We start from the raw sequence: 26,134 nt of genomic DNA on the forward strand, positions 1-26,134 counted from the left end.
CATGTTTCAGAAGCCAGATTGAGCTAAAGATGCATGACTAGGTTTTATCTTTAATGAAAGAGTTCTATACGCCCTAAACTTTACTTCTTCAATCAATGTCTATTAAGAACCTATTATTAAAAGACTGGGCAGGGAGATTGAGCTACAAAGGACAGGACAGTGGAGCAGACCCCTACAAACAAGTGGTCAACTCTGGGGTGGCTGTGGATTGTGAAGGGGGCATGGCCTCCATCCTTTCTATGTTGCTAGCATTTGCTACATAAGTCAGAAAACAGAAGGTGAATCCTGCTAAAATAATTGACAAGTACTTAGTTCATGATTACAGGGGCTTTGAAATGAAAGATCTGTTGCCAGGTAAGTCTCCTTACAGATATGCAATTTGTTCTCGTCATCCTCGTGTCCCTGCGCTAATCTAAGGTGGCCTTTGATCCTCCCGGGGGTCATCCACGAGTGTTTGCTATTAGATGATGCAGCACTCCAGGGAGCCCAGCTGCTGGGCTTGGTGCCGGAACCCACAAGACACAGGTGTTGAATGGGAGAGAATTTGCCAAGAAGAGAAAAGTGAATTAAAGCTATAATGCTCAGGTGTTTATACTTTCAGTATCTGGGTTTTGCAAATACTTAGTCCTGTTTATTTCTTTTAATTCATCACGTCTTCAGAGACACCAGATTTACCAGCTGCTTTTTGTACGTAGGGGCTAAACACTCTTGAGAAAGACCAATCAAGGAGAGGGGTCTTGGGAATGTTATAATTCATCATAATTGTTCTTTGATGGTCACAGAAGAGGAAAAGCAATGAGTATGAACTTGCTCAGGAGCCAGACGGCTTGTGTTTAAATCTTAGGTTGTTCATAAGCTGTTTGACCTTCGGCAGTTACTTGGTTTCTTATAAGGTTTTGCAAATTGCTTAGCTAGAAGAGAGCCTGCATGTGGAGAGTGCTGTGTAAGTGATGGATGCATAAACCAGTCTCACCTCCCCCAAGAAGAGTCCCAGGAGCCCTCAAGCAGTACTCATGGGGACTGTTCCATTCAGCTGGAGGGGACGTGACATGGCACAGTCAGACGTCTTGGCTTCTGTCTAGGTTGCTCAGAGAGGAGGAGTCAGCAAGGGGCACTAGATGTTAGCAGCCTTACAGCTCATTATATCCTTTCATACTGTTATGGGGAAAGCTTCTTGTCCCACCTGTTGTTCGTGGGAGTGGGCTTTTTTCGATATTTCAAGAAAAGGAATTTTCTGAGATTCGCATGGGAGGGTGAAATCGTTTTATTTCTGTGGAATTACACCCCTGAGTTTCCCTGGTCCTATTTCCCTTTGTCCCACCAAGGAAGAAGTGTAGCTGTGGCGTCTTCAAAATAAAAGCCAGTGTCCAGAGTTTCCATTCCATGTTAGGGTGTAGTCCAGTGGAGCATCAGGCTAGCTTAGTTTGTGTTTCCTGCCGTAGCCCATTAGTCCATTGCGTGTCGGGTCGGCATGGCCACATGGCATGGAGGAAATACGGGGTGAATGCAAGGATGCCAAGAGAGCCATGAGCCCAGAGCACCAGCTCCTTTGTTTAGGGGATTATGTATTCCCAAATTTTCATGGGCTTGCATTGGCTCCACCTCTTCTAGCCACTGATTTCTGTTCCTAGGTTTGATTGATAAGTGTATCTCCTAGGTGCCCCAACTTCACTGCACATGCATCCACCCTCCTCTTGGTCCTCTCCCCCAGTGATCTGCAGGAGATGGGTGGGGACTCGCTGGTGACTGTGAAATTGCAGCTTCCCGGTGAAGCTGTCCAGATGGCCATGCTCATGATGTCTGGCCTCCCTTTTGCTCCTTTCCTGCTATTAATAGCTAGCTAATTACCATGGTATCGATGCTGTCCTTTGGAGTCTCAAAACAATCCAGACAGGGCTGTACTGTTTTCTATGCTTTAGAAAGAAAATATGATCCAGAGATACTAACTGCCTTGTTTAGAGGTACACAGCTGATAAAGCGTTAGGGGATCCATTTGGAGAGCGGCAACCATCCATTTGGAGAACCCTAGTTTTTTTAGATGTTAGAAAGCTTCCGTAGAAGTTAATTCAAGTTCCATGTGCCTTAAGTGCAAATGTTTGTTGTTTAAACAAATCTCCAAAAGCCAACGCCTCTGAGGATGCAGGGACAAGAATAACATTGATGAATAAAGCATCCTTAAGGATCCCTAAGGTCTGATTGTCTGCAGCTGTTTTTTTTTCTGGTGGGAACTACGGAGAAAAATTAGCTATATATTTCTGTCTTAGTTTTCCAGATTCCACCTTTCTGGACATTTTACTGCCTACCTTTTGGTTACACTAATGGTTATGACATTACCAGAGGCCCGTGCACGAATTCGTGCAAGGGTGGGGTCCAGAAGACCCGCCCCAATGGGGGCCGATCAGGCCCAAGCTGGTGGGGGGGAAGGGGCCAAGGGTGGTTGGCCGGCCAGCCCTGCCCCTGATCAGGGTGTGGGGGCTGATTGAGGGCGGGGCCGGCCAGGGGGAGGGGCCACGGGACAAACATTTGCTATGGGAAGAGGTTAAAACTTCAGCTAAAATGACATAGCTGAGTTGTCAGGTGTCTTTGTTACTTTCCATGTCCACAGATGATAGGCTGTCAGCTACATTCCACACCAAAGAGCAGGAAGAAACTGAACTTTTATATTTTTATTGATTTCAGAGAGGAAAGGAGAGAGAGAGAGAGAGAGATAGAAACATCAGTGATGAGAGAGAATCATTGATTGGCTGCCTCCTGCACCCCCCAACGGGGGATCAAGCCCACAACCCGGGCATGTGCCCTTGACCAAAATCGAACCTGGGACCCTTCAGTCCACAGTCCGGTGCTCTATCCACTGAGCCAAACCAGCTAGGGCAAGAAACTGAACTTTTAAAACACTTCTGGGAGTTGCTGAGCTGCTGATACTGCTCTGCAGTTCCAGAATAACAAGCACAGTAAATATAGTTGGGTGGGTCTTAGAAACAATACCTTGATAGAAACTATATGGGATGCTTTAAGAAAGTAAATTTATTTATTCATGGTTGGCATTGGCCATAGTGCAGGGTACAGGAGGGCAGAACCCTGACCACGTGCTTTTATTTGAGAGCACAGCTTACTAGCTGTGCAGTTACTGGGATTTTCTCTAGAAGCCGTAATGCAGATGTGAACTGAACTGAATCAATAGTTTTTTTCCCAGGGAGGGGAAAGTCTAAGTCTACTTCAGTGATATGATGATATTAAAATAATAAAGGCCAGGAAGTGACAGTGTAAGAAGGACAGGCAAAACAGAAGACTTGACTAGACTAATCTGACATCTCTAAGGTCCTCTACACCCTGGCCCTACCATCGACCCTAGCTGTGTCTCCCTCTGCACCTATGAGCAAACCACACCAACTAAAACCACCTCCTCTGTCCCCACTCACATTCCTGGCATTCACTGGCTGAATGGTGTCTCCCTCCCACCCCAAAGATATGTCCACATCCTAATCCTTGGAACCTGTGAGTGTTACCTTATTGGGTAAAAAGGGCCTTTGCAGATATAATTTAAGGATCTTTAGATAAGGAGATCATCTTAGATTATCCAGGTCAGCCTTAAATTCAACAACCAGTGTCCTTATAAGAACACACCATGGAGGAGACCATAGATATGGAGAAGGTAAGAAGATGGAGGCAGAGATTAGAGTGATGTGGCTACAAGCCAAGGAATAACAACAGCCACTAGGAACCAGAAGAGACAAGAAATGCTATTATGAATTGAATGCTTGTGTCTCCACTTGATTCATACTTTGAAGCGTTAACTCTCAGGGTGATGGTATTTAGAGGCAGGGCTTTCGGGCCTGGTCAGTGTGGCCCAGTGATTGAGCATCGACCTATGAACCAGGAGGTCACGGTTCGTTTCCCCATCAGGGCACATGCCTGGGTTGCAGGCTTGATCCCTAGTGAGGGGCATGCAGGAGGCAGCCAATCAGTGATTCTCTCTCATCACTGATGTTTCTATCTCTCCCTTCCTCTGAAATCAATAAAAATATATTTTAAAGAGAGAGAGAGAGAGAGAGAGAGAGAGAGAGAGAGAGAGAGAGAGGTGGTCTGAGGGTCTTCTGGAGGTTCATTTTAGATGAGGTCATGAGGATGATGCCCTCCAGATGGGCTTAGTGCCCTTATAAGAGGAAAGACACCAGGGCTCGTTCTCTCTCACACTTGGAGGAAAGGCCCTGTGAACACCCAGAGAAAAGGCAGCTACAGACCACTCCAATTACACCTCTAAGAAGTGGGTTCTCACCAGGAACCGAATCTACCCACACCTTGATCTTGGACTTCCCGCCTCGGTGTTTTGTTACAGCAGACAAACCCATCCTCCCCTGCCTCTGGAGCCAGCATGGCCTCCAGAACTAGGGATTACATTTCTGTGGTTGTAAGCCACCAGTCTGCGGCACTTGGTCAGGGTAGCCTTAGAAACCCTGCTGCTCCCTGAGTGCCAGTTTTTCCTCAAGTCCCAGCCCGCGTTCTCCCCCTGAGGTGGATCTGCCTGCGGCGATGGTGCTCACCTGACAGCTGCAGGAGGTGGTTTGAATCTCCCATTCTGTATTTACAAGTTTTCATCCTTGGGCTCTCTTTATTTTCAACGTATGTTAACTTCTTGGCAGCCAGCATTGGGTTTTACAGCTCTGCATCTCCAGTACCTGCCTGGTGCTAAGCCTTAGACCTTTGAGTAGACATTACCTATTAAATAGAAGCTCAGTTATGGACTAGAATATAACCCACTTAACACAAAAGTCAACCCTTCTTATTTATTTATTTATTTATTATTTTTTGTTAATCCTCACCCTAGGGTACTTTTTTCCCATTGATTTTTTTAGAGAGAGTGGGAGGGAAGGAGAGTGGGAAATATCGATGTGAGAGAGACACATCAATTGGTTGCCTCCCACACACGCCCCAACTAGGGCAGGGGATCAAACCTGTAACCCAGGTACGTGTCCTTGAGCAGTAATTGAACCTGTGACACTTTGGTGCACGGGCCGACACTCTAACCATGGAGAAAAAGTGGCTAGGGCAAGTCATTCCTTCTTGATATGTAAGGCACTCAGGATCCGAACCTTCTGCTAGGTCCTCATGGGAACCAGTGTTTCTTGTCTAGCACTGTGAAAAAGTTCACCGATGATTTGGATCAAGGATAAGGACATTTATTATGCTGAACTTCTGCCTCCTGCTGCTATTACTTTTAAATCATGTTTGCTTTAATTATTCGGAATGTGTCTCTACTTTGATTGCAAATTTCAATTAGTTTTGAAAAATAGCTTGAGCACGCTCTAAGAGAGAACACTACTATCAGCCAGTGCCATCCAGCAGCGGAGGGGTTTCTCAAGGAGGCGCGAGGCCTGTAATTGGAGTGCAAGAGTGTTCTGTCTGAATATAGAGTGGGAATCACTGGGTACGGTGCTTCTCTCCAGTGCTCAGACACCAAAGGGCAGAGCTCTCTGATATGCCAAAGAAATATGATTTTTAAAAATAAAAGGTAATAAAGCGAAAATATGGCAACAGCGCTGGAAGGTATAAAACGAAGAGCAAAAGTCTCCCCCATTCACACGTCTGGCCCAGGCGCATACGCATAGGAGTCTGTAGTGGAGATTTTCTTTGTCATCAGTTGGTCTATGCCCGTGTGTGGTGAGATAACCCAGGATCCCCTCCACAGCCTGTCAGCCACTGTGGAAAGAAGGCAGTTCTTAAGAAAGGGGTAGTGGTCGTTTTTCATCGTACTAATTACTAGAGAATCAGACAACCCATTCTTTTTTCAATAATATGTTTTTATTGATTTTTAGAGGAGAAGAGAGAGCGAAACATGGATGAGAGAAACATTGATTGGCTGCCTCCTGCACACCTCCTGCTGGGGATTGAGCCTGCAACCCCGGCATGTGCCCTGACCGGGCACCTCTTGGTGCATGGGATGGTGCTCAACCGACTGAGCCACACCAGGCAGGGCAGACAGTCCATCCTTTATGAAGTCCTGAAATGCAGGGCCTTGTAACTCCTACCTGTTAGTCCTGGTTTTGCCCTCAGAGCCTAAGGAGTCATATCCTAATTCCTAAAATAGCCCGTCTCCTACACAGTGGCTGCTCCAGGTGGGCCCATAGCCCCGCAGCTGCAGCCTCACCTGTGCAGGTGAAGAAGCCCAGGCCGCGCCCCAGACCCACTGAAGGGAAATCTGCATTTTGATGAGATCTTCCGTGATTGGTGTGCACGTCACAGGACGAGAAGCACTGCATTTGATTGCGTGCACTACCACCCCTCCCCCAACTAACTTGTTCCCTTGCTTGTATGCTACCAGGCCCACTGGTGTTCACCAAATCTTAGTTGAGGAAGAAACAATTGCAAATCTCAGTAATTGAAATATAAGCACAGAGTTGGTCTGACATGTTACAGTTACTTACATTCACTGGAATTCTGTTGACAAGTATTTCCACGTGTCCGCAGTACAATCATAAAAGATTACATTGATGATCCTGAGGGTTTACAAGATCACAAATGCCTTTGATCTCTAAAGACACGTTAAATTATGATATACTCCATGTGATTTAACACTGAGTCTTGCTTTGTGATTTTTAAAACTCTGAAAAACAGACTATATAAGTGATCCGAACAACCCACTCCCCGCGTCATGGCCGATAGAGGCAGCCACCAAACTTCCTTCCATCACACCCTTCAGCTGCAGAAGAATGAAAGTGAAGCCCTTTTCTATTTCTGACATCGCCGCCGCCAGGGCGGTGCCTGGAATCAGCCTCTGAGAGGTGCACGGGTGCTGAGCTGGAGGGAATGCTCTGGATTGGGGCACTCAGCAATATGGAAATGAGCCAGCCGTGTGCAGGAGCCAACGCTTAGCTGCCTTCCCAACCACAAAGAAGCGTTCTACATTCGGCACCTTTGAGACATTCGGTAAAACAGACTGAATTTAGTGCCAGATGACAGTGCCAGACTGTCTTCAGTTAACTCAAGCAGAAGCCTTAAGCAGCCGCTTCCCCCACACCCCGTCATAGTTCTCTCTCCACCTGCTGTGCCTGGTGAGCTTTAAGCCCGAAGCCCCAGGGCGGGATATCAGCCCAGGACGTTGGGCTAAGTCAGCAGGCCTTGCTCTCCCCAGGGGCCAAGTCCACCCTGTGCTGTGCATCTCAGCTCAAGGTGCATGCCCTGCGCCCGGGGCACTGGGTATGTGAGGAACAGGTGGAGCCACTCCCTGCCACCCAGGCCTTTCAGCCAAGAGCAGCTGGCATCTCTGTCTTGTCTATCCTGAGTACCAATCCATCCCAGTCCAGCACACCGTACAAGTCCTTCACCCATGGGCCTCGTGGGGTCCCTTTTATGCCCCACCCCCTTGCTCCTAAGATGCATTCAGTAACTATTTAGGGCCCCTATGTCCAAAGCAGTGAGATTATTACAAACAATCTCGAGCTCCTGGCCCCACGCATCCCGAATTCTAGATAGGGAGAAGGACAATGCCAGTGAGGTTTGTGTAGGTGCCAAGGAGGGAGGGAATTCTGTCTGAGGAAGAAGTTTGGGGCTAAATGAGCAGTAGATGGAGCAGACATTCAGACATACAAAAGGCAAGGAGCAAAGACTTGGCAGCATTAAAAGGCACAGCTGACTTCCACACCCCCTCTCCCCGCACCCCGCACCCCGCACCCCTCACCGTGGGACTACCTTGCAGGAAACGTAGATCTCAGCAGGGTCTCAGACCTTGCTTGTCTTTGTCCATAGGGGGTGTTTCTTAACCATTGCTTCAGGATCTTGGCCACCTTCTTGATTTGCCCACCTGTTTCCCTGCCCCATGCATTTATTTCTGGATCATCATCAGAATTCACACGTGTAGAGTATGGTAGAATATACAGTGTGCATACGGAGCAGAATGATTAAACATGTAGATTTTTCAGTGAGGTGGCTTTCCCCCTGGGCAGCTTTGTAGCACTGGGGAAGTTTTCTAATCCCCCCTTCCTCAGTTTCCACATTCAAAAAATAAAGATACTAATGAATCCAATATCACAGGATTGTGCAAGGATTAAGAGCAATATTGTAAGTATGGTGATTAGCACAGTGCCTGGTGCTTAATAAATCTTAGCTGTTGTAATTGCCTCATTAATTCCTTCAGCATATTGATACCTACTCTGTGCTGTTAAGTAGTGAGTAAGACAGGGAAGGTTCCTGCTTTCCGGGAGCTGGAACGTATGCTCCAGTCCTTTTATACGATCACTGTTTACATTGTAGTATTTATGCATTGTTTCAGTCAGACCTCACTGCGTGGCATTTCCGGAGGCTCTATTCTCTGTGTTTTTTAAATGGCAGGCATTATGGGGTATCTAACGTCTCTGGCTCCCAGCCTCAGAGGGAGCCGTACGCCCCCCCCCACTGAGAACACTGGCTGGATGTCTCTCAGGTTTCATCCCAGGATGGTGACAGACAGGGAAGTGGGGAGGCAGGGTTTGGATGCCAAGCCCAGAAGAGGAGTTGGCTGGGGTGCCTTCTTCCTCAGCCCACGGTCTTAAATGCTTTAAATCTGGGTTTTGGTAAGGGTTTTACCTTCTGAGCCCAGGTAGAAGATACCATAATGGAAAAAAGAGGATATTTTGTACAAATAAATGTGAACCCTGTTTGGCTGATTTACCTTAAGAGCCAACAAACCCCATCTAATTCCCTGCTCGCCACATTGGCTCCTTGGTGGGAATGTCCTACGTCTCAAGAGGTCAGGAGAATGGAGGCCTAATGTGAATCCTTGAAACATTATAGAAATTTAACTCTTCTTTTCCTTTAAGCTACAAGTTTAGTCTCAATCCACACCCTCCCCCCCCCCCCCCCCCAGTTTTGTAAAATATGTAATGGCATCTCATCCCTCCTGGCATTGCATTTTGCATAATTGAATGTATTGAGCAGATGTGCATGATGGCCTAGTATTAGTACTCTGCGTGTTACCTTCTGCTTGGGAGTCTTAACACAAACCAAAGGTTACTTGATTCCCTTAGAACATGTTCCAGAAGATTTTCAGCCTTAACTTTTCATTGAACAATGATAACGTACACACACACACTTTCGCAAATCCGAATGTGCTGTGTTCAATTTGTAAATAGTCATTTGGTCCAAATATATTTGGCACACTTCCAATGCGTGCCAATTCACGATATTCCAAGAACATACATCTGTCTGCAGTCTTATGCCAGGACCAAGTCTGTGCACTTGCTGATGGGATACATACTGTGCACAGAGCAGGCTTGGCGCTGTGTGGAATTCAGAAGTGAACCACACACACTTTAACCCTCAGGAAGTCTAGTGTCCAGCAGGGATGAGAAAACCGTAAGTAAGGGGTTAGCCATTGGAAAGGTAATGGAATGCTGATATTGCTAGGGATGAAATAGTACTTTATTTGAAGAAGGCTTCCTGGAGGAAGTGGAATTTTTAACGTCATGACCTTTAAGATTAATTAAAGCTTTAACAGGTAAGACATTTAAAATTTTGAGGAATGGCTTTCTGAGCTGAAACAAATATGAACAGAAAAATTTTGTGTATATGTGGCTTTCCATCACTTAATAATATGCATTTTCCATTTATTTTCTGGATGTAATTAAGTGACTTTTAATAATTACTATAAAGAAATCTCATTTGACGTTGCTGTTTTTCTGAAAATATTTCTAATTTAAGTGCTGAATTGAAGTTTTGCTTTTTCCACTGAATAATTCCCTTTTACAACTCCAGATCCTGGGAGACCACTGCCGTGTTAAAACTCTCGATGTACCTCTAACTGCATTCGCAGTAAAGTGCAGTCCGATAGAAGGCAGATCTGTCAGGGTTGTTATATAAAGAGTTCCGTTGCTAAAATAGGACAGTGTTCTTGTTACCAGACATTTCCCCTGTATTGACCTTAAGGACAACGTGGAAACGAAGCCAGAGCACCCAGGACTGCCTGTGTTTCCCATCAGATCATCTTCTTCTGAGACTTGAGTCTAATTGCTTCTGCCTCTTGGTACTGGTCCAGACTTACCATCCATCTCCCAGCCCCTCTGGCTTCTACCCACACCACCTGCCTATAGGCTGGAGATTCGACTAAGAGCAAGTTAATCAACATGAAATCTTGGCTAAAGGACATATTTGTCTCTTGAAGAGATATCTGCACCCCCATGTTCATTGCAGCATTATTCACAATAGCCAAGACCTGGAAACATTCCAAATGTTCATTAATGGATGAATGGATAAAGACTGTACAACATTCACACACACACACACACACAACTCGGCCATAAAAAGAAGGGATTCCTGCCTTTTGTGACACCATGGATGGATGGTGAGGACATTATGCTAAGTGAAATAAATCAGATAGAAAAAGACAAATACTATACATTCTCACTTAGATACAGAATCTAAAAAAAGCCAAACTAATAGAAAGAGAGAATAGAATGGTGGATGTCAGGTGCGGGGTTGGGGTCGGGGCAGTGGGGAGATGTTGGTCAAATGGCACACACTCCTAGCTATAACATGAAAAGTTCTGGGGATCTAATGTATAGCATGGTGACTATAATTAGTAATACTGTATTACATGCTGAAAGTTGTTAAGAAAAGTAGACCTTAAATGTTATCTGCACCAACAGAAAAAGTGGTAATTCTGTGAGGGGATGGAGGTGATTAAACCATCACATTTTATGCCTTGAGCTTAGGTATATGTTATATGCCAGTAATACCTCAGTAACGGGGAATGTTTGTCAAAACTTCATTACCTGTGTTGGAAATGTTTTCTCTCTGATCTGGATGGTAGTTACAGAGGATATAGGTGTATAAATTTATTCAGTTATACTAAGATTTGTGCATTCCAATAAAAATGTAAAAATAATAATAACCAAAAACTCCATTATCGTAGCCACTGAAGTATTGCCAATTTTGGTCTATCTTGGGGTAATTTTGCAATGATTTATGCGTTGTCAAGCATGTAAAAATAGCTCCGCAGAATTTTTAGTGTTTTTCTTTTGCATTCCTTTAAAAAAATGTTTTTGTTGATTTCAGAGAGAGGAAGGGGGAAGGGATAGAAACAACAATGATTAGAATCATCCATTGGTTACCTCCTGCATGCCCCACACTGGGGATCGAGCTTGAAACCCGGGCATGTGACCTGACTGGGAATCGAACTGTGACCTCCTGGTTCATGGGTTGATGCTCAACCACTGAGCCACACCGGCTGGGCTGTATTCCTTTTTAAATTTTTTTTCAGTCAATTACTTGAAATAACCTAAATAGGGAACAGTGGAAGATTAATTGTAACAATTGTTTGTACATCTTCAAAATTGCAAACGAAAGGGGAAAAGGAACAAAATTTCTGGGGGGAAAAAGATGAAAATGCTTGTTGTAAAAGCACTTTTTTGATGCTTCAGGATTTTCACTAAAATACCTAGAATTTGAAGATACTAACCTGCAACTAAATCATTATTTTGACCCCATTGTCATGTTTATCAACTTGCATCGGGTCTGAAACTTTTCAGTCAGTTTTTAAGTCAGTCTTCCCACGTTCCCACCTCAGCCCACCCCCACTTCCATCCTCATGTCTGTAGCTTTTGGTTAAAATTCAGACTGAGGTCTACTGGTGAGTAAACAGTAACTGTGTGATAATGTCAAAGGGAACAAAAATAGAACTTAACAGCGCAGTCTACTCCTAGCTTTGGTTGCCAAGGTTCAAGCACCAAAAGAGAGAGAAACATTCCCTTCTAAGAGAGCTTTGTTGGGAAATAAAAAATTAAATAAACTTGATGCCATTAAATTATAGCATTAAGACTGTAAAATCCAGGAATGGTATAAAAATTAAATTTGAGTTTCTTCTCCCCAACCAACCCAGCCAGGCTCACCATCTTGGATGGGTTTTCTGATAGCATGAAGTGCTTCTTAATGTCATTATTGTTTTGAAAGACAGCGATTTAGCGTGACCTCTCTTGTTGGAACAGGACAGCTGGGAGGTGGTGGAAGGACTGAGGGGAGAGGTGAACTACACCCAGGAGCCACCAGTTCAGAAAGGATTTTTGCTGAAAAAGCGGAAGTGGCCCCTGAAAGGCTGGCACAAGGTAAGACGCCGGCCTGGGCCTCACCTGTATTTTAATTTGAAGTTGAAAATGGGGACCAAGGGAAGACCGGGCATTTAAATGGAATGTGTTCATCAATGATACTTTCTTCCCCACAGAGATTCTTCTATCTGGACAAAGGAATCTTGAAGTATGCCAAGAGCCAAACTGATGTAAGTCTCCTTGTTCATCAGTGTGCTGTTGAAGAATTCGGAAGGGCTAGTTGTTGTCAACTCATGGACGAGATTGTGTCCATGGCGGGGGACGGGATTCCATTTCTCTGAGCTGGAACCGCGAGGGTATATGGAACAGGGGGGCTGCTCCCCAGCCCTGGGTTCTAGGTAGGCTCAGTTCCCCCGCTCAGTGGCGGTGGGGGCTCCTCTCAACACCCTACTGTGTACCCAGGGGTCTGTGCTGGCCTTAGGTCAGGCTGAGGGGTACCCTGGGTGGGAGAAGACATTTTTGCAGCGAGATGACAGGAGCAAGACATAGGGCAAGTGTAACGGTGACTGGGGGGTTTGGTGGGGAACCCTTAGTGAAGGTGACATGATGGTCCCCTTGGTTCTGCCCCTCGTAGGGGCCCCTCTCCCACCCAGCACTTCTCCCATCCTCCTTCCTCTCCTCGCCTCTTAGGGTTCTCATCTTATACAGTTGCATACAGAACATTTGGTGTAATGTTGGACCCACAGTAGCCTGTCTTAGCTTCCTGTCCCTACCCCTCTTTTTAAATCACTTCCCCGTGAATTTAACAGGAGCAAGAATTGTGGGAGGAAGTGCAGTTAAAGGTGAATCCGCTGCTGTGGAGTCGGTCCATGGGCCTCACCTTCTTGCTTCCTCACCCACTGGCTGGGTAAACCACTTGTTACAAAGCCCCTCCCAGATTAAACAAGACAACGTATGTGCAGCACTTGGAACTCAGTACTGCCTCACACTGGGTGCTTGATGAGTCGTCGTTCTTAGGGTGACTGTTAGTGGCTGTGGCAGGCGGAGGGGGGTCCAGGATGTTACCACCATTGCGGCGTCCAGTTCTCAGGGCCCTCCTCCTGCCTCCGCAGATCGAGAGGGAGAAGCTGCACGGCTGCATCGATGTGGGGCTCTCGGTGATGTCTGTGAAGAAGTCAACCAAGTGCATAGACCTGGACACTGAGGAGCACATCTACCATCTGAAGGTGAGCCCTCCCGGCTGCCGTCTCCATGGCAGAGCTGCTGCATGTTGCAGTACAGTACTATTGACGGTGCCTTTTAATGTCCAGACTTCTAAATGCCCAGCCAACGTGTAGATCTTCCCTATGAAAGCATTTCTGATGCGCCCACACTGCTGGAAGTTTAGCATCCCCCTGTACCCCTTCGTAATTACGGCAGTGATCAATGATAAAAACATCTTCCTGTTTCCAAATACAGTATCATGTTTAGTGAAGAACCATTTACTATGGGTTAAAATATGTTCCTTGAAATATAATATTTAATATTTAGCCTGACTTACAACTTTGGCCATTAAATCTCTCATATTGCATTGAATGTCAGGAAGTTACCCCCTAAAGTGTGGGCCTCCAAACAGTACTTCTGAAAGCGGCTTAACTGCCTGCCGTCCCCTTCTCCCCTGGGTGGCAGAGATGGTTGAAAGCATGAGACAAGAGCTTTGGAGGTTCAGATCTGGTTCCATGCTTGACCTGGCTATTTACTAGCTCTTGGCCTTTGGCAAATTATTTGATGTCTGAAGGCCTCAGTTCTCACACCCCAAATGGGAATTATTATAGTGCTCGTCTTGTAGGGCCTCATGTAGAAAACTTGGCCTAATGCCTGGCCCATAATAATCTCAATAAGTTTAGTTATCCTATCTAATAAAAGAGTAATATGCAGATTGACCATCACTCCAACACACAAGATGGCTGCCCCCGTGTGGTCAAAGATCCTGCCCCCATGTGGACAAAAGATGGCCACCACAAGATGGCCAGCAGGGGAGGGCAGTTGGGAGGCACCAGGCCTGCAAGGGAGGGCAGTTGAGAGGGACCAGGCCTGCAGGGGAGGGCAGTTGGGGGTGACCAGGCTGGCAGAGGAGGGAAGTTGGGGGCAAACAGGCTGTCAGGGGAGCAGTTAGACATCAATCAGGCTGGCATGGGAGTGGTTAGGGGGTGATCAGGCTGGGATCAGGTCTAAACGGGCAGTCAGACATCCCTCGAAGGGTCCCAGATTGGAGAGGGTGCAGGCTGGGCTGAGGGACACCCCCCCCCCCCCCCCCGCGCCCTGTGCACGAATTTCGTGCACTGGGCCTCTAGTTATATATAATTATTAGGCAATTCCCAAATATTAGAAATTAGTTGAGAAAATGTTAAGACACTTTTTCTTACTTGGTCACATTATTTGGACTTGGCAGTGGGGGCTAAGGGTTGGGAGAGTAAAAACATGAGATTATGAGCTCCCTGTCCTCCCATAGCATCTATGTGTGTGGTGCTTGGGCAAATAGACATGTAACATATATATGTGATCCATTGACCACACAAGATAGTCAAGTGCATTCTGCTTCCTAGCCCAGGGCCCTCAACCTGTGGGTATGGTAAATTGTGTAAAGCAGGGTTTCTTACCCTCAACGCTAGTGACATGGTGGGCTGGAGAATATTTTGCTGTGGGGGCTTGTCCTGTGCATTGCAGGATGTCGAGTGGCATCCCTGGCCTCTAGATGTTGGTAACAACCCCCTCCAGTTATGACAACCAAAAAGTATCTCCAGACATCGCCAAATGTCCCTGGGGGGAGGGGTAAACCACCCCTGGCTGAGAACAACTGGTGTGAAGTAAAGGAAGCAGAGACCTATAATCTTTAAAAAAAAGCTTTAAGAAAGAATATTTTTCCCACCCCACTTAAATGGTCAATCTTCTTTACAATAATTTAGGTTATTTCTCCTTATACCTCAATGACTCTTAGTTCTGTGTTTTGACACGGCCATGAAATTATAGGGTCTTGTTCATCCACTATTCTAGTTTACCAAATAAAAGTGATTTTTAATTCCTAATTTTTAAAGAACTAGAATGCCTTAAGACATATTAAATGCTAATATCATGACAACATAGTTTAATACTTCTGAGTTGATTCAGTTGAAGTTCTGTTTGTGCTTCTTGCTCATTCTCTTGAACGTGAGCTCTGACTGTCAGTGTAGGTCGTGTAGTTATCAGAAGGTCCTACTTCGTAGCCTCAGAGGCGGGCCGTTTTTAAATGTGGGTCATCCAGTGCCGTTCTCTTATTTTATGGATGAGGGATCTGGTAGCGGAGCTACTTGGCTGTCCACCCACAGTCCTAGAACTATTTGAAGGGCTGAAACAGAACCCTGGTCCGTTATTTAACAAAGTGCTTTTCATTCTTCTGTTTAACCAATACAAAATGGGTCAAGATGAACACGTTGGGCACTGATTTTCAAGGGCCTCTGAGAGCAGATGAGTGCACAGGATGACATAGATTCCTGTTAATCACACCTGGGAAATGAAATCTATTTCAAGGACATAATTTAGGGGAGATGGAGAGACGAGCCTGTTTGTATTGCTTCTTCCTGTACATGACACATTCAAGAGCACCTGGAGAGGTTGTAAGTCTTGTACATACTTCTAATAACACAACAAACATAAGAGCCAACCTACCATTTCCCAAGTGGATGATGCAGCTGACATTTATTTCCACATCCTCGCTCTCAGCAGTGGCATTGGTAAAGATTTTAACAGCAGTGACCTAAATTTTTCTTCTTAGAGGTGAACCTCCCACACATCCTTTGGGGGTATTATAAATTGTTGCTTTATGAGTCTGTGTTCTAATATACAAGAATCTATCATTTTTCATTTTGGAAATATTTAATATACTCTCACACACCCACAGAAATATTGACTATTAAGAAATGTCTATGCTGCGTAGGTGTTTGTAATATTTTTTGTAGTACCTTTATGAACATTTGAAATGTTTTATAATAAAAACTATTTACAAACAGTATTTTTCATGGAAATTAGATATTAATAGATATTTATGGAGAGAATAGCTAATTTTTAAAAAAAGTATATTGATTTTTACCCAGCTGGTGAACGTTGACCTATGAACCAGGAGGTCATGGTTCAATTCCCCATCAGGGTACAAGCCCGGGTTGCGGGCTCAATTCCCAGTGCAGGAGGGTGGAGGTGGGAGTGGCGGGTAGGGGAAGTGTGAGGGGCGTGCAGGATGCAGCAGATCAATATTTCTCTCTCATCGATGTTTCTATCTCTATTCTTCTCCCTTCCTCTCTCTAAAATCAATAAAAAAATATATTTTTTAAAAGAATATTGATTTTTAGAGAGAAAGGAAGGGAGAGGGAGAAAGAGAAACATCTATGTGCGTGCAATATTGATTGGCTGCCTCCTGCACATCCCTGCTGGGGATCAAGCCCACAACCCAGTAGGGGGTGTGCAGGAGGCAGCCAATTAATGTTGTGTCCTGATGCGAAAATGAACCAGGACGATGCCCAACCAACTGAGCCACACTGGCCAGGGCAAGAATAGCTAAATGTTTGTGTGTGTGAGTTTGAAAAACCCTGGAAATCACCAATAATACTTTATCAGATTTTTCCTATTTCTGAGAGCAGGAGAAATGTTCTTTTAAATAACCTTCACATTCATTGACATATTTCTCAGCAATGTAGCCTCTGACAGAGGTTTACAAGGTTAAATATTTTAGGAAGAATTTACTAAGCCATTCCGTTCAGAGAAGATTGATCTGAAAAGTCCAAATTATGAAAGAGTTTAAAAAGAAAGCAGGGTGCTCATATTTTCAGCAGGGACAGGATAAGCTGGGACACAGGACTTGAAAATGCTTTGAGGCAGAGAAATATAAATTTCAGTTTTATTTGTTGTTTAATATAACCAATACTGTTTTGCTTTCCTACTATCAGTGTAGCAATTGGACCCTCCCATAGAAAACCTAAATGTATAGTTTACAAAACCATTTTTACTCTCTTTCCTCCTCAACTTGTCCCATAGATCACATAATGTAAACTAAGTCAATAAGCTGCCATTTCGCTCTTGAGTGACTGAGTGACGCTCTTCTTTCCTTCTTCCAACCTGACACAATGTAGGTCAAGTCAGATGACGTCTTTGACGAGTGGGTGTCCAGACTCCGCCACCATCGGATGTATCGTCAGAATGAGATCGCCATGTTTCCACACGAAGTGAACCACTTCTTCCCAGGGCCCACCGTCACCGACTCTGCGCCTGGGGCCTTGGACTCCCTCTCGAGTCGGAAGGTAATCATTTGCCAATAATGAACCTAGCAAAGGGGTGGCTCTGGGTGGGGGAGTCCCACTTGGGGAGGGGGCTGGGTCTGAGGAAGGAATGGTTGGAGGGGAGGAGCAGGGAAGCCTGAGCTGGTATTTAATGAGCCCATTTGTCCCGTGAGTCACCAGGGCCAGGGAGCGTGTTCCCTCTGGGACGGCACCTGGAGAGTAGTGTGTGACGAGGAACTTTATACCCCGAATGCTCCACCTTCCTCTTGACCAGCTTGACTTTGGTTTTCTTATCTGGTTGTGAAAGGCAGTAGGTGCATTTATAGCCACGTGGGATTGCAAAGTCCCCCCACATTTATCGTGATTTTGATAGGATTATCATTGGACAGAAGAAGGACTGCAGTCCAAGGCCTCCTGGCCTGGCCGGGTGACAGCCAGAGCCAAGGTCTTCACTGGAGGGCTTTGCTAGAAGCTTCCTTCCCGGCCAGGCAGATGGCTTCCCTTAGGGACTAGCCCACGTGGTTATCCATTTACCTTAGAGTGCTCCCACGGGCTCTGTCTCCATTTACACTGGTTTTTGTCCTCTCTGGAACAGCGGAGCAGTATATCAAAGCAGAACTCGTTTCAAACCGGAAGCAATTTATCCTTTTCCTGCGGAGAGATTCGCGTCCCGTTGTGGTTGCAGTCTTCGGAGGACATGGAGCAGTGCTCGAAAGGTAGGGCGACTGGACACCTCGGCCTCTTTCCCTCCCCGCTCTTCGATCAACCGGGTTCAGCATTGACACCGTGGGCGCATTGCATCCCCCATCACTGTCCACACTCCCTCTCCTGTTTTGCTGATTAAGTGCGCTCGTGATTAGCAAAGAACACTCTCCTTGCAGCGTGTTATGTCATCACCGTTTCTTTTCTATTCAAGTACTGATGCCTGATTTCCACGTTGGCGTATTCAGCCACAGCCTCCAGGGTGGGGTCTGCACAGCTGTCTGTCTGTTTAAATGCCAAAAAGGATTCGGACACACATCTAAGATTGAGAATCACTGTTCTAGAGGCAAGCGGAAACCCACACAAAACAGGTGTTCTCTGCCCTGGCTGCACATTAGAATCACCGAGAGGCTTTCAAAGTGCAAGAATACCCGTGACCTGCCCCTCCCCCGAAGAATCTCTTTCAATTGGTTTGGAGTAGGGCCCTGGCGTCACTAATTTTTTAAAGTTCCCTAAGTGATTCTAATAAGGAGCCAGGATTGACGACTCTTGCCACAGGCGGCTCAGTGTTCTCAACATAATTAGCTAAGAATCACTCAGGGAACTAAATAACAAAATAGTCACCCATGGGATTGTGGGTGTTCTGCTTCAATTGTTTGGGGGTGGGACTTGGGCATTTAAAAAATTTCCCCAGTTGATTGTAAGGTGTAGCCACGACGGAGAACCAGTGTTAGAGAAAGACACCAAGTGGTAGCCTTGAGGACGGCATTTGCTTCTGGTGAATGATATTACCGTCTAGGGCCATATAGGTTTTGCCCTCCCAGTAAATATCACTCACGAGCGTCACTGAGTAACATTTTGGGACAGTAGTCCTTGAAGCATCGTCCGAGGGGATGGACCACCAGCACTGGCCTGGCCTGTGAACTTAGACATGCAGAGTCTCGGGCCCAGCCCACATAGTCTGAGTCAGAAACCGAGGGGGACCCGGCGATCTGTGGTTGTCCAGGTTCTCCGGGGGATTCTGCTGGCACCAGAGTTTGAGAGCCACTGCCTTAATACATTTGGGCGTTGATTCCTCGGCAGACACAGCTGGTTCATCCAGTAAACAGCAAACTGAGGACTGTTTTTGAGTTAGTGAGCCAGGAAGTGGTCCGAGAATATCTTAGGTCCCCTAAGTCAGTCTGCAGAAGTGCGCCGTTTAACTTGTACCGGTTCCTTATAAGCGGACAGTGACACCCTGTTATTGCAGTATTAGAAGTGATGATGATGATGGCTTATTTGTGCTTACAATGTGCCAGCACTCTAAAAGCACACTGCATGTATTAGCTCATTTAACTCACAATTGTGAGCTAGGTGTATAATTATCCCCACTTTCCAGATGAGAAAACTGAGGCACGCAGCAGTTACATAATTTGCCAAAGACTCACAGTTCATTAAGTGCATTCACACGGAGGCAGCCTGGTTCTCCAGATCCATACCTTTAACCACGACAGTCTACTGCCTCTCCTAAAAAAAGAAGTCACATTTCCTATCCTAACAGGTGCACATCAGATATCGGTAAACGAGAAAAGTAGCTGTGCTAGCACAGCGGTGCCTAAATGCCCAGATAAGGGCCCCTGAGTCGGCTTTTTGCTTTTCTCCCGCAGACCTGGCACACTGCCACTCCTACCTGCTGGAAATGAGCCAGCTCCTCCAGAGCATGGACGTCCTGCATCGGACGTATTCAGCGCCTGCTATCAACGCCATCCAGGTGAGCCAGGTCCCTCTTCTGTTTGCATCCTGATGCTCTCCTGCGTTCCTTTCTCCTCCCCGCCTTTCACTAACAGTGGGATGTTTGTCTGGCCCGGTGCTTGGGCCAAGTTCAAGGGGATGGAGATGGTTACTTTGCTGTGCGTTTTCCCCTATTGGTTTGGTGGATCTTACTGTCTGTGCTCTCTTTCCCATTTTGAAACAAAGGGCGGAGCTTTTGAAAGTCCCAAAAAGGAGAAAAGATCGCACAGGAGGTGGCGGTCCCGAGCTATTGGCAAAGATGCTAAAGGAACACTACAGGTAACCACTGCTTCCCCAGAGGCCCGGTTCCTCCATTGGCCCTTCTCTGCACGTCCCGTGCTGGGGGCTACTGGAACTCAAGTAAGAGAATAGAATAGACAGGTGAAGATTCTAATTATTCTATCCAATACCCTGTGCAGAGAGATGAATTTAATCACTGAGACTTTCTGGACCCTAGAACAGGCATGTAATACTGGGTAAGGGGAAATGGCATGAGGTTGGCGGGACTACAGCCATTTCGAGGGCTTTGGCTTCTCATTCTTTAATGCTTAGCCTGCCTGCTCGCTCCCCTGCTGGGGTAGGTGCTCTGACCCCCCTCTTCCGCTGCTGCTCAGTGGGGTCCTCACCCTCTGAGCCCACTGGCTGGAGTTTCTGGAGAACAGGACATTGTGCAGATGCTCATTTCCTGTGTCACACTCGCTGCTGACTTTCCCAATGCATAGCTGAGCCGGAGCCCAACATTTGCAGCTTGGCCATTGCATGTTAAATTGCAACAATATTAGGGTCCCGATAAATCAGAAAGTTATAGATAAGTCATCTGCTGTATTCTTGTAGACTCTTTGGTTCAAAGCACTTTATGGGTTGAACTTAAGTACTTTCGAAGTAAAGAGTGATCTGTGTACAAATATGTGGGAAGTTAGTTCATTTTCAAGAAGCACCAGGAGCAAATAAAGAAAACATTTTTAAACCTATCCACTGTGAACAACCTAGACACTGGAAGATTATTGCTGGGAGGAAGGAACTGAATATAAATGAGAAAGAGCCCAGCAGCTTTAGCCATCATTTTCAACCTATAGCTTTAATACTTCTATAATTTCCAAAGAATATATCAGTCTCCCCTTAAATGCAGTTTTGCTTCCTGTGGTTTTGGTTTTCCACAGTCAACCGTAGTCCAAAAACATTAAAAGGTAAATTCCAAAAGTCAACAATTCATAAGGTTTAAGTTGCATGCCTATATGGTTCAGTATTATCCATAGTTTCAGGTGTCCTGGGGTCTTTTACATATCCCCACAGATAGGGGCAGACTATATTATATATGCTTTCTTACCCATTTTAAAAAATAAATATTTTTATTGATTTCAGAGAGGAAGGGAGAGGGAGAGAGAGATAGAAACATCAATGATGAAAGAGAATCATTGATTGGCTGCCTCCTGTATGTCCCCTACTGGGGATCGAGCCCACAACCCAGGCATGTGCCCTGACCGGAATGGAACCGGGACCCTTCAGTCTGCAAGCCCATGCTCAACCACTGAGCCAAACCAGTTAGGGCTTTCACCCATTTTTATTTTTGCAAGAAGCCAGTACAACTTGTGGTAGAAAGTGCTTTCCTGAGTTTTCATTTCTTTTTCTTATAAGTAATCACTCAATAGTAAGACTTTCCTACATATTGACCTTTTCTTACTACTTTCCAACCTTAGAAACAAGTAAATATTCTGAGCAATATGCATCTGAAAAGAAATATCTCCTTTTGGTATTACTTTAGGTCCCTAAACCTTTTGATGGCCCACAAAGACTGCATTCTTCCAATCCCAATTTGTCAACACTAGATTTTGGAGAAGAGAAAAACAATTCTGATGGCTCTGAAACCTCATCTGAGTTTTCTAAAATGCAAGAAGATCTGTGTCATATTGCCCATAAAGGTACGTGTTTAATGAAAATATTAAGTGCATGTCTGAATGTGGGCTGTCCTTGGAGAAGGACCTCGGTTGGTTAATTTCCTGATCTTTTGAGATTTTAGGCAACCCATTCTTTTTTTAAATTTCCCTAAGAAGTGTCTTCTAAACTCATTAAGGGAGTTAGTGAGAGCATTAGGTATGATTTAAAAGCTGAGTAATTTATATGCTGCTGATAGGGATGTAAATAGGTACTTTAAAAAAAATCTGCCTATTCAGCAACCCCACTTTAAAGAATTCATTTGTAGGAATTAACTTAAAATTTATTCAAATAAAGATATTTATTTTAGCATTGTTTATCACATCAAAAATTAGGAATAAATGTTCAACATCATTAGCCAGTAGGAAATGCAAATTAAAACCATGATATTACCACACACCTATAAGAATAGCTAATGTTAAAAAAAATACTGATAGTACCAAATGCTGGTGGCAATGCAATATGATACAGCTACTCTGGACAGAAGTTTGGCAATTTTATATAAAAATAAACACACCATGCAACCCAACATTCACATTCCTGGCATTTATCCCAGAGAAAATGTACACACAGATACCTTTACACATGTGTTCAAAGCAAGTTTATTTGTATTAGCCAAAAACTGGAACAACCCAAATGTTCTTCAACAGATGAATGTTTAGACAAACCATGGTATATCCATCCAATGGAATACTACTCAGCAATGAAAGGGAGTAGACTGTGGTTATACACGAGTTGAAGGAACCTCAGGGGCATTATGCTGACTGAAAATATGATTGCACTTACTAACACTTTTGAAATGATAAAATTATAGAGATGGAGAAGAGATTAATGGTCACCCAAGGTTACAGACAAGGAGGAGAGAAAGGAGGAAAGTATAAAGAGGTAGCAAGAGGGATCTTGGTGGTGATGAATAGTTCTGTATCCTGATTCTGATGGTGGCTCCACAAACATACACAAATGACAAAATTACATTGACTTATATTTACACACATAAACATAAATAAGAGCATGTAAAACTGGTGAAATCTGAATAAGAGCAGTCAATGCCAATGTCACTTTCCCGGTTTTGATATTGCACCATAATTATGTACGATATTATACTGTGGGAAATTGGATGTAGGGTACCCAGGACTTCTCTATACTGTTTTTGCCACTTCCTGTGAGTCTATAATGACTTCAAAATTGAAACGTAAAAATAAATTAGAGATCACCTAAATGCCCCAAACAGAGGCACTGTATTTTTTTAATGTAATATAATCATATGATAGAATAGTCAATAGCCACATAATAATAATAATAATAATAATAATAATAATAATAGCTTATTTTGAGCTCAGAGCTGTCTGTCAGATAGTTGTCTCGCACTTGTCTTGCACTGTATTTCATTTAATTCTAGCAACAACCTAGGGAGTAGGTGTTAGTGTAACCTCCATTACACAGGCAAGAAACCTGAGGCTTAGAGAAGCCGAAGAACTTCCTGCAGGTCACATGGTAGAAAATAGCCAACTTGAGAGTTGAATCCTCACCGGCCTGACCCCAGAGTCTCTACTCCTCACCTGGTGGCTCACTGCCCTTTCATGGAGTAGCCAGGGCCATTTTTATAGAGACTGGAAGGGAGAAGTTCATAGCATATCAGTGAGTAAAAATACAAGGTCACAAAACAATCCATAGGTATGATCCCATTTTCTCAGAAAAAATAAACTATATAAACCTGGTGTGTATAGGCATACTCAAAAGTCTGAATGGATATACATCAGCATTTTCATGATGGAGACTGAGATGTAACACTTATTATTTCCTTTGTGTTTATATATTTTTTAATTTCATCTATTAATCATTTTTAAAGAAGAAAATAGGTTAAATATTTTTAAATGGGAGGGCTGTGCTTGCAGTAGGCAACAAGACATTCCCTCTATGTTTTTAAAAATATTTTTTATTGATTTTAGAGAGCAAGGGAGAGGGAGAGAGAGATAGAAGCATCAGTGATGAGAGAGACTCATTTTTTTTTTTGTATTTTCTTTATTGATTAAGGTATCACATATTTGTCCTCATCCCCCCATTCCCATCCCACACCCCTCCCCACACATGCCCCCACCCCCCTGTTGTCCTTAACCACTGGTTAGGCTCATATGCATGCACACAAGTCCTTTGGTTGATCTCTCCCCTTTATCCCCCACCTCCCCTACCCTCCCTCTGAGGCCCGACAGTCTGATCCATGCCTCTTTGTTTCTGGGTCTGTTCTTGTTCATCAGTCTATGTTGTTCATTATTTCCCCTAGATGAGTGAGATCATGTGCTATTAGAAATACACTTATAAGAACCAAAAATGAGAAAAGCAATAATGGTTATGCTGACAGGCAAATGAATCAGTGTGTAGTGAGTTTCTTTCTGGGCCAACAGTTCTTTTGAGACCCAATTTCAATGTCAAACAGTTCCTTATGTGTACATGTCAGCAATGACATTTCAGTTCTGGATGGTGGACAAATGGTGGTAATGCAGGTCCGACTCTCTCTGGTTTGGTCCTGGGCAACCTGCAGTGATGCACAGCTGCTAACTGCTAGTATGGCAAGGCGACGTCGGCGTCTTCCATCTCTGGACTGCTTCTCTCTGTCTTCATGGCTGGAGTAGTCCTGTCGATTCCTCTCTGTTGCTGGAATCCACATGGTCTCGGAGTTGTTTTCTGAAAATATACAATCATATTCTTGACCAAAAGTTAATAAAGGAATATTTTCTATAAATTTGACTTGGGATCCTATTTCATTTTTTGCCCGAGAGAGACTCATTGATCAGCTGCCTCCTGCATGGCCCCGACTGGGATTGAGCCTGCAACTCGGGCATATGTCCTGACCAGAATCAAACCGTGACCTCTTGGTTCCTGGGTTGATGCTCAACCACTGAGCCACACCAGCCAGGCAGACATTCTCTCTATTGCCTTGCTCTCCTAGACCAGTATTTCTCTTCTTTCCTGTTGTTAATTACTTTAGCTCTTTTTTTCCTTAGTCTGAAAACCTAAAACATGTTGGTTATGGGGAAGCCATTTCACGCTCTGCAGATTCCTACCTCAAACTCTTGCCCTCGCTCTCGCTGGAACTTTGTCAGTGTTTTGCAGTGCTGCTGTATGGTCCATCTGTGAAATGGGCAGAATTACCTGCCCTGGCCCTTTAAAGCTCTTCTCCCCGCCTCTCCCCCCACGTGTCCTCTACTGTTAAAGCATCAGTTACAATTAGGCATTGCCTGTTAGCTTTTGTGGGAGGAATGCCTATAAAACACCTTTACTTTTTAATAATATGAACTGTCTTTTTAAAAATGGGAAAATGCTGCCTCCCGGCAGAGGGAAATGCCTGCATTTTACCTACACGAGGAGACTGCTCCTCAGCAGGAACAGGGTCCGTTGATCCTGTCCTCCCGCAGGGGACTCGGCCGCGGGGCCGTCTCTAATGGCCTTGGCCAGCTGCTCCGTCTTTGGGGCTTTGTGAAAGCCAGCGGGGCTGCCCCATACCTAGGCGAGGTCAGGGTCTGTGCTCGAGAAAGGTGCAGGCGCACTTAGTCCACAACAGCTGGGGCCCGCGGGGTTAGAGACAGTAAATTCCACAGGGAGCCTAATGAGCTGTGTTCCCCTCCTGGGGCCACTCAATTACAACTCAACACAGGGGCCTAGCCAGTGTTGCCCAGCGGTGGAGTTGTCATTTTTTAATGGTTTTGAGCTTATGGAAGCATTGCATAAAAAGCCAAGTACGTCACAAGGATGTCATTTTCATCAATTAACAGTTAAAAAATACATATGGCTTAAAGCAAAACCAGACTATCAAACATAATACAGAATTTGGCATAAAAATCTGCTGGGCATGGACAATTGTATTTATGCAAATCATGGGTAAATAAGTAGGACCATTTAATGAAATTACTCAGTGTGTTTACATTTAAAGAATCTTTTAGATAAAATATGGGTTAGAAAGTATTTTAAAACCATGGACATTCTGTGAGGTTTGGAAATTAGGGGATGCAGATTACAAAAGATGAAACGACCCCAGATATTTTAGGTATACTAGTATTAACGTTTTAAAGAAAATTCACCAGAATGTGGTTTTCATTAAGCAGGGAATGATAAATGTGTCCTACTGTGGGTTGGATGCTATACGTGGCATGCTTTCTCACTGTTTCCTTAAAGCATTCTTGAGATGTGGGCACTTTCCATACATGCAGATGTGGAGACTGAGGACTTGTCCAACATCTAAACAGTAACTAAGTGGTAGAGTAGGATGTTGGCTCACGTTTGCCTTATTACAAACTTCTTAACCTTGTACCATACTGCCACCAGGGAGGTGATGTCTGTGATTTGCATGCCTTCCTCAAGATCTTATTCTTTTCTAAGAAACTTCTTAGAAAGAAGGGGCATATTAAAAAATAGAGCTCAGGTAAATTAAGAGTATGG

The 26,134-nt window shown here is 44.7% G+C and overlaps 1 protein-coding gene across 6 annotated transcripts in view; it reads left to right on the forward strand.

Annotated features, from left to right (window-relative positions):
* The window catches only part of OSBPL3 (oxysterol binding protein like 3), a 145,903-nt gene that overhangs the window by 71,968 nt on the left and 47,801 nt on the right, over positions 1-26,134 (forward strand). For all 6 annotated transcript variants that reach the window (XM_079786792.1, XM_079786793.1, XM_079786791.1 and 3 more), the window contains 8 exons: positions 11,955-12,071; positions 12,188-12,241; positions 13,124-13,237; positions 17,150-17,317; positions 17,892-18,012; positions 19,645-19,748; positions 19,955-20,047; positions 21,531-21,687. In XM_079786792.1, the coding sequence (XP_079642918.1) occupies positions 11,955-12,071; positions 12,188-12,241; positions 13,124-13,237; positions 17,150-17,317; positions 17,892-18,012; positions 19,645-19,748; positions 19,955-20,047; positions 21,531-21,687 (928 nt within the window). The remainder of the gene's footprint in view (positions 1-11,954; positions 12,072-12,187; positions 12,242-13,123; positions 13,238-17,149; positions 17,318-17,891; positions 18,013-19,644; positions 19,749-19,954; positions 20,048-21,530; positions 21,688-26,134) is intronic.

The sequence above is a fragment of the Cnephaeus nilssonii genome (assembly GCF_951640355.1).
Source record: "Cnephaeus nilssonii genome assembly, chromosome: 12".
Classification (NCBI taxonomy): domain Eukaryota; kingdom Metazoa; phylum Chordata; class Mammalia; order Chiroptera; family Vespertilionidae; genus Cnephaeus; species Cnephaeus nilssonii.